At 42.9% G+C, this 9,388-nt stretch overlaps 1 protein-coding gene across 2 annotated transcripts in view; it reads right to left on the bottom strand.

Annotated features, from left to right (window-relative positions):
* Positions 1 to 7,516: 7,516 nt before the first annotated feature.
* Positions 7,517 to 9,388, bottom strand: part of nbas (NBAS subunit of NRZ tethering complex) — a 139,325-nt gene continuing 137,453 nt past the window's right edge. For both annotated transcript variants that reach the window (XM_076756131.1, XM_076756134.1), the window contains exon 53: positions 7,517 to 8,616. In XM_076756131.1, coding sequence (XP_076612246.1) covers positions 8,341 to 8,616 — 276 coding nt within the window. In that variant the 3' untranslated portion in view covers positions 7,517 to 8,340. The remainder of the gene's footprint in view (positions 8,617 to 9,388) is intronic.

The raw sequence follows: 9,388 nt of genomic DNA, 5'->3' as shown, positions 1-9,388 counted from the left end.
GCTCTCTCCATCCACTCCTCCCCTCCTCCATTTGATGTGTTTAAAAAAAGAGGCAGGCACACTCATTTTTACAGCGGGACTGAGAGAAAAATATATATGAAAACATCTCCCCTGCTGCTCCTATTGATTTGGCAGATCTGCTCGGTTCATGTCCTCTCTTTCCATCTCCTGCTTTGCTTCTTGCTTCAGCTCTGTCCTTAGACGTGCATAAACAACCTTCCAGCCATTCTGGATCCCCCAGTTTTGCACTTCCAGCAGCACTGTTCTGTCCCAGGTCTCAAACCAGCTCTCCACATCCTCTCTGACTCTCTCTCTCTCTCTCTCTCATTCTCTCAAGCAACTGAACAACCTGCCAGTTTGGGAAACATAAGGCAGTCAGGAACAGCTTGGAGGATGTGAATACATGTATGCCAGCAAAAGAGGCCGGGGTGTTGTTGCCGATATGTGAAATGCAACCCATTACCGACTTTTATTTCTTCCCAGTGTGATAAAACAGCTGCTGGAAACATGGAAACATTCAGTGCTTACAGATACTCTTCTCCCAAGTGCAAAGACATTTGTGTAATGTCATAACTTCATGTTACTCCAGTTTCATCACATCGAGCTGTTCCTGTGATGCAGTCTTTTATTCCTATCATCAGTCACATACGGTATTCACAGAGCTGCTTCTATAGAATTGCTGTGAAAAATATACCATATTGATCTATTATTAAGTGTTACAATCCATCAGACTCCATCAGCTCTGGGAGTTACATTCACGTGTCTCCAATGCAAATCGACTCATTTCATCACTTTCGTCAAATCTAGTGTCATTTTCCTTCTCAGTTGTACAGTGATCGGCCTCATTCTGCCATGTTTAAACTTTTGAGGAGAGCCTTGTGCTGCTGGCAAAATGTTTCACTTGTTTAAGAAATTTGAACAGTCAAAAAGATTTTAAAGTGGAATGTGACACTGGAGATGTCAAGAGTTTCCAGTGATTTTAACAGCAGCCTTTCAAACAGACCCTCAATAATGGCCACTTGTTGCAGAGACACGGTTATTAGGTTCAGTGGTAAGCTCATCTTATTAATTTCCTTCCAACTTTTTGCTGATTCTTTTTCCTGCCGTTTCATCATTGGATCAAGTTACAGGCCTCTGTGAGGACATCAACAATCACTCTCTCTTTTAGCAGTTACTGAGCCACTAAAGCAGCTGATTTCTCCTAGTTTACACAAATCACTACATCCAAAAACTGTTTCTAAAAATTCATTCACATCAAAAAGTAGCCAACCTAGATAACAAAAGCTACATATAGTCATCCCCGACCCAGAGACAACAGCAAGCGACACTGCTTGTGGGATGAGGATGATGATGATGATGATATGGGACAGAAGGTAATAATGGGAAATTATGTAGCAACAACTACCATCACGAATGAGCTGCACCGTTCCAACGGCCCACCCGTGGGCTGTAGGATCATATCTCATTGAATTTTCTTCCCGTATATTGACACAAATGCCACATTCATGTTTCTACTCATATTATTCACCATTAGAAGTTAAGATTCTTGTGAATCGATTGATGCAAACCAGCTCAAGATACAATCGCAACAAGCAGCATAATAAATGCAACAGGAGGCACAATAAAAGCAACAGCAGACAAACAAGCATTTTTAAAACTGATGCTACAATTGAGGCAACTCACCAATTATGTCTTTGTGATCCACAGATTGATAGGTCCAGACGATCCTCTGCAGTAAAAACATTTAGTCCAAAACATGATAATAATCCACCGAAAGACGTTTCCTCCTTTCAAATTAGCAGGGAATGTGCTTGTCTTCCTGTTACTCTGTGGAGCGACACCAATCATGATCTGCAATATGAAGCCTAGCAAACAGAGAAGCCAATAACAGTTTGAGCTGGACAGAAGGTCCTCCTGCTTCTGTGTGAAGATCGAGCCAATCACAGCTGATCTTGCAGATGACTGACGCTTCGAATAACCAATATATTCTTATTTAGAGCTCCAGACATAAATGGGGAAATGACACACAATTTGAAGTGATGAATGTAAGTTATAGAGCCACTGGCAAACAAGGAATGAACCTTACTGAGGAGGAACATGGGAATGGATACTGGACATGTACTTGGACTCTTTGAAGAGAAAAAAATCCTAGCTCGCAGACTGTGAGGACGTATCCTTTCTCCAGAATGACTCACCCCACCTGTAATACACCTGAACCCATGAGCTAATTGATAAGTGTCCACAGCCAGCCACTATAAGAAAGAGGGGAAATTGATAAAGCGGGTTTTAACACGGCATGAATCTACTCAACCTAACACAGTCGATTTGTCAGTTGGGAGACAGTGAATCCTTTAATAGAAGTGCGATTTCATTTTCAGAGGAAGTATGTGAAAACGAGCCATTTTTGAATTTATATAAAAACAGCATTACCTTTTTCACTGCAGTGCTAATAGAGGTGCAGCCTTGCACCAATGTCCTTGTTCTCTCCTGCTCTGTTATTCTGTTTTACTGAAGCCCTTCCATGTGATGCAAATCCTGCAGTACTATCTTCAGTCAAGACCCTTTAATTCTCCGCTTTCTCTCTTGAGTCATCGTGTTTGACCTTCACTCATTTCCCATCTCCCATGCTTTTCTGACCTCCCACCTCAGTCGTTCCATTCTTTATACTCAATACTACGACTCTCTCTTTTCAAATCCGTCTTACTCCTACAGTTTCTGTTTGAAGGATTTTGTGTGTGTGTGTGTGTTTCAGGGCACTGCAAGTAAAGGAGTTGCTCGACAGTCACTCCATAGAGGGCAAGGCTGCAGGTCAAAGACGGGTAAGACAGGATGGATGAAAAATAAAGAGGTAAAGGAAACAAACATGGCCTTAGTGGGGGAATGATTTCCCAGGATTCAATTTGTTGACAATGCAGAAAGCGTGTGAGGGATTTCCTGGAATGCAAACACTATTTTTCACTCCCTGTCTCTCTTTTCATGTTTTCTCCTCTCTGTCTCTCACATTGTAGACTCCACAGAGGACTTGTAGGCACAAGTTAAATGCCTTGTTTCAAAGAGATAACCTCTCTTCAGCAGAGGAGAGAGTTTGTAAGATCCCGTCTCATTCAGCTTCCCCCTGGGGGGACACAAATTCTTTTTCTCCTCTCCCCCCGCTCTCTCACCTTCTGGATGGATTGCGATGATGGCTCACTGCCTGCACTGAGAGCTTTGTCAGACAGACAAAAAAAAAAGGATGCTGACACTTGACAGGTTGTGACACTGTGTTTACCAAACCCCAGCAGTAGGGGAGGTAGACCTTAACAACATTTCCCAGGGCTGCTTGCAATCTGTGCACACAGGCACAAGCTAAGCCCAAAAGAGACTGCGGCGTAAAAAAAAAAGAGTGCATGAGAGGAAGATCGTCTCATTATTTAACTTAATACTTATTAATACTTATTAGAAAGCCAGCAGGTGTAAATAAGACCCCAACATTTACATCATTAATCTTAATCATGGATTCTGCCATTATTTTAGCAGGAGCGGCATTCAAGATCAGGAGTAAAATGACTGTAAAGATCACAACTCGTGTGCATGTAGCTCATGTTTAGCACGACTCTGTGTGAATGAGAAACGTTAGCAAAGAGGTCTGACTGAATGTTAAATCAAGGCCGAAGTCAATAAAGGGGAAATTATATTTCAGGTAATCATGAGCGGATGGTGCAATCTGAAAAGGAACTTGAAGGCTTTGTCAGCATCAACTTTTTAGACGTTCTTAGAATGAATGAATGTTGAATATGAATATCATGCATGGCTTGATGGAGCTTCTGCAGAAAAAAAGGTGATTTTAATATTCAAGAGAGATTTACAGGGTGTTAGGGCTCACATTGAAAGTGGGCAAGACTATTCTGAAGAAAGGTTTGGCAAAACTCTTTTCAAACTCGGATTTGAATACACAAAAAACGGGCCCGCTACACATTTTAAGGAATTTAGCTCAAACGAATGCTCAAGGTCCATTTTCAATCAGGAGAGAAGATCAGAGAATCCTTACATCGAACATACATCAAGCATTGTGAAGATCTGAAGAATGCTGAACAGGAAATCTGATGTGATCTGGAGGAGGATTCCTGAGGAGCTCAAAGGATGGACCCATTACACAGCTCTGAAGACAACTGGGGGGGTGGGAGTTGGTCTATCAGACACAAACAATGAGCTGAAAGATGCTAAAATGCCCCACAGAGCCAAGGGGACCTGCAGAGTCAGGCGTTCAGTCTCTGTGGGTTCATCGTTACGAGAGACTCCCTTCACATCGCACAGTCATTCCATCCTTTGTTAATATAAAAAATAACGATTATAGCTGCTTTAAAAGGGAGCAGGGAATGCTGTTTGAGTTGGAATTGGGAAAAGAAAAAGTATGAATACAGAGAGTGAATGTGAAAGACAGAAAAAAACTCTGCACATTTCCAAATTGAAAGTCTGCTGAGAAATAAGATGCAAGCGCTGCCTGGACATAGCTGAGAGGCTGTTTGGCATTTCAGGTGTGTGTGTGTGTGTGTGTGTGTGTGACTATTTCATACAAACACACACAAAAGTGGCCCCAGGGGTTTATGTGGGTCAACTCTGCTAATCAAGACGGGTCAAAATACCATGCCAAAAAATACTGCAGTGCTAATCCACTTGCTCCTGTCCCCATGGCCCTTTTCAGCTATTCTCATCTGTCTCTCTCTTTCTGTCACCAATATGTTAATCACATTCTGTCTTAATGTACCAGCCTCCCCTCTCCACCTTCAGAGATTTCTACACGTTTTCATTCTTTTGATTTACCCAAATGACGGCTCTCAGCGCTGCTCTCTCTCTCTCTCTCACAGATGCGTAATTATTCGTCTGTCGAGTACTTTAGGCTGCACGTTTGCCTGACGCAGTGTCTTTTTTGCACAAACATTAGCCGAGATGTACCACTTTGTCGCGGTGTTAAAAGCCAGAGGTCTGAGCCTGCGAGTGCTGATTCGATCAACCTGGTGACAGGAGGATTTTACAGTTCAGACTGATTACAATGAGCCTTCATGTAATCTTGTTAGTTTAGCACAAAGAGTTGATTTCATGCTGGCCAGGGCTAAAAATTGACTCCTGCTGTAGCTCCAGGGTATGAGCCAACCTGGGTCAATTACTATCTGAGACCAATTTAATTCATTTTGCAGGGGTTGAGATAACATGTCTGACACAAGGGAATGAGCATCAGTATATTTTTCTTAAAACTGCGAAGCCCACTCGTCAGTATAACAATCAGCGTCTGACACTGGCTTAGAATAGCACTAAATACTGTGAATCATGAAGGAGTGGAAGGCTGAGACATTGACCCAGTAATCTCAGCAGTGTTATTTCCTTTAACGGTATGATGTTGACACTTCCTGAACGCAGCCAGGCCTGCACAAAGCCCATCTGATAGCTTTGCATTTGCTGGATATTCAGGCATCCTGTCACTGATAGAAGCGTTAGTCTCATTTTCCTCTACCCCTCCAAAGGTGGAGAGATTCATTAGCCTTTTGTTTGATATATAGACCACCCACCCACTCCATCCTCAGCTCTCATATACAGCCCAGAAACACAGCAGTACTGCTGTCAGGGTAAATACCTTCAAGCCAAGGCCCTTTATTCAATTTCTGGCCTGACACAAGCTGCTCTACTCCAGCAGCTGTTTTAAATGTTGCCTGCCAAAGTGAATTATTGTTGAATATTTCACGATATTGAAAAAAAAAAAAAAAAGTATAGTCTTTTTTTTAACTATCCTTAAAGCATTATAAATGACAGCAGGGTTAGGCAGGCAAACCCCGCTGTGCACTCATGGAGCAAGAAGATAAGGGGATCCCAAACAAAATATATTCAACCCAAACATAACCATGGGGAAATTAAAAGAAATGAACCGCTATTTAGTGTTTGGACGCAGCAGAGAAAGCAGAGGCTTTAGAGAAAGGCCAGGCTGAAATCATTATGAAGTTCATTTATTAAATTAAGGGATTAAGTTCAGCAGGAGAAACTTAACGAGCAAATATGGAAACATGATCTGCTTATTACTGCCTGAACAGACTTAAATGGGCCTTGAAGCCACTGGTGCCACAGTTCCATAAGGTAGCCATCAAGAACGGTTACAGCTGGTCTTCAACAAACTGCATCTGGATAATTAACTAGAGCACAGTGCACACATGAGTGCACTATTTTTAAGGCTCCTGAAAGTTTGGTTTTAAGGCAGCAGGGTTCAGCGTGAACACGACATTTTCTGTTAAAGTTACAGCGATTTTCTTGAATTTTCATTGCTTTTTTCCAGTCAGACTTTAGCTATTTTAATCAAATTGTGACAAAAGTTTGTCTTTGACTGTTGCTTATATACTGGTCAATATTTGTTTTCAGTGCCTTCAGGCTTAGGCTTAAACATGCATGATTATATAAGTGATTAAGAGTTTAAGTGCAAACCTGCTTCATCAGCACTGTGCGGGTGTGTGGCTTGACCAGATTCGGTGGACAGTGGCAACAACTGTCATCACACTTTGATTCGAATCCTGATTGGTGCATGGTAGTACATGACATCAACTTTTTCCAGCTGTCCACTTCAAACCAGTCAGAGTAGCACGGACGAAAAAAACCTCTCAGAGTAAGAAGCTGATTCAGAAAAAAGGGTTTCAGGGCCTTTAATATCAGTGACCACAGCTCTGTCTCATTAGTGACTCAATGTACTAAAACAGTTAAAAAACATGTTAATTTAAATATTTCTCAGCTCGTAAGATTCTGTGAGTAGAAAAAGTGATATTTTTCTTGCCTAATCACCATCCAAATCCTGCATTCCCTCCGACTGTCCATTAAAATGATGTTTTACTTTGATAGGACAGATTTTTTTTTACTGCACATACAAAACAAAACTGGCTGCTCTGGGGACCTGCAGTCAGCTCCACTTCATTAAATTTTATTTTGAACACAGTCTGAAAATCACACTTCTAAGACTTTGACAAACAAAATAAATTAAACACTTTGATATTTTTTTCCTGCAACCAACTTCTCAAAATATATTTTCGCCTGTTTGCAATTCTCAGTAGAAAAAAAAAGGTTACAAATGATTTCAGTGACAGCCCATTCGAAGCGAAGTGAAAGTGGTTGGCTGCTCCAAACCCTCCATGGAGTTGTGCGTGCTGACCAGTGCAAACACTTCACAAAACTGTTCTGAAATGATTGTGTAAGAAAACAAAAAGTGCATTTGAGGCTGTTTGGGTCAGAGGGCTGTAATTATCTTAGAACAGCAGGGAAATGCTGTAATTATAATGCAAATGTTTTGAGCGCTTTCATCATGAAATGGAGCGCAAATCTTTATGAAACCCATTCATTAAACAGAAAAGGGAAACTCACTGAAATGTTAACAAGGTCGATTTAGAAAAATCTTTTGTCCATTAAAAAAGACTGCATAGATTTTAAAGTACCCAGTTGTGCATATTTCCTCCGACACTATTGTGAAACGGAAATGCGAGAAAAATGAAAACACAATGACTGATTCTCCTGCCATTAAATTTGTCTTTATTCCAGATCTGAAAAGTGGGACAGAATAAAACATTTATTTTATAAAGTGAAACAAACCATGCTGAAAGCATCACTGCGTGCGTAAACACACACATACTTGTTTATCCCTCATCATCATTAGCCCTACATGATGTCGCTGGGTGCTCATATACAATGTTTGTGCGCAGACACACACACGTACACACAGTGCAGGGCAGCTGCGAGGCTAATTTGTTTAGAAGGAATTAATTAGACATTATTAGGGGGAAAACAATGGAGCAGAGGCAGGGTGTTTAACGGTGGGACGTCAAAGAGGCAAACCTGTCACGGAACAATAGGCTAATATCCACCCACAGCTTCCCGGCTATTGCTCAATTACTTTATCACACAATAGGACACAGTACACAACCACACACACAAATAAATGCAAGCAGCAAGTGCATCCATTCATGACTGAGAGACAGTCGAGGTTGTGATTGTGTATATATGTGTGTGTGTGTGCGTGCTTCTAATTGAGCAGATGTTTCAATATTAAAGGTATCCGCTCTTATACCTTCAAGGCAGACGCCGCAGCTGCTGTTGAAGTGGCTTCAGTTGATGAACCCGAAACCCAATTACAGAACAAAATGCCGAGGTACGGCCCGATAACACTTCTGTTCTCGTCTCATGCTAATTTCTTCAGATCTCAATCCAATCTAATTCCACTCCTCTCTAAACACCTTCCCACTCTCCTTCTCTAAATCTGCTTTATCACCGCGGTCCGTGGCTGTGCTCCAAACTGCCTCCCCGCCGCGTTCTTTCCCTCACATCTTGTTCCTCATCCCATTACAGCCACTTCCTCAGAACGGCCAAGGCGGAGTTGAAGGTGAACTGGGCCTGGTGGGTTCCGCGGTGAGCCAGCAGCAGGGAGCCCGCCTCAGGCCCGTGGCCTGCCGCCAGCAGCTCAGCGGCGGCCTTCTCTACGTCCCAGCCTCCCTCCTGCTGGTGGGACAGCATGTGGGAGCTGAGCAGGGGGTACAGGGCCGAGGAGACGCAGCCCACCAGGAGCCTGGCGTCCAGGAGCAACGAGAGGAGCTCGGCGTCGCATAAGGAAGCAGTCTCCTGGAGGAGAGAGACAGGAGCAAGTGTAAACACACATGTGGGGATGCAGTCAGGAGAAACTAACTTTCCCTTTTTCACTGTGATTGTGTTCTTTTCATCCCTGTGAGTACATGCCAAGATTAACAGCCAGTACTTTGGCAATATGCAACCAACCTCCCTGCCAGGTAAACAGCGAGCATTCAGCAGACGTATTCGACTCTAAACACTGACTGACTGATAAAATACTGAAAGTGGCTGGTAGATTTGGAGATTTACCAGCCACAGTGGTCTGTATGAAAACAAAAGGTACGGTAGCTTCCTGCTGCCGCAGCAGGATTTCCAGATTGTGCAGGATTACAATGTTACACGCTTGAAGAGACCTGACGAGGTCAGAGTGGTCAAACCCTGTGTTGAATCTGTGGCTGACACACACATGCACATGCGCACGAGACACAGACACACACACAGAAAAGTCGCCCTCCTCTTCTTCTGCAGTTCTTTGCAGCATTCGCAGTTTCCAAAACGATTGTGAACACATGTTCATGCAGCCACAAACAGTCCTTTACGTAATATCTTAATCCCATCTTCCACCTCTTTACATCAATGAATTGCATGCAAATTCAAACAGCTAACAGCCGTTGGGGCTGCTGTGAGTGCTGTACAGGCCATGGAGAAGCGAGGCTGAGTGCTGGGGTTGAAAGGCCGTCTCTCAGCTTCTGTCTGTGACTCAGCCCATCTCCTCTGCATCCTCTCACCTGTTTGCTGTCTCTATTATTAAGCTCGCACTTGCACA

The sequence above is a fragment of the Chaetodon auriga genome, chromosome 18 (genome assembly GCF_051107435.1).
Source record: "Chaetodon auriga isolate fChaAug3 chromosome 18, fChaAug3.hap1, whole genome shotgun sequence".
NCBI classification, from domain to species: domain Eukaryota; kingdom Metazoa; phylum Chordata; class Actinopteri; order Chaetodontiformes; family Chaetodontidae; genus Chaetodon; species Chaetodon auriga.
This window is presented reverse-complemented; position numbering and strand designations above follow the sequence as displayed.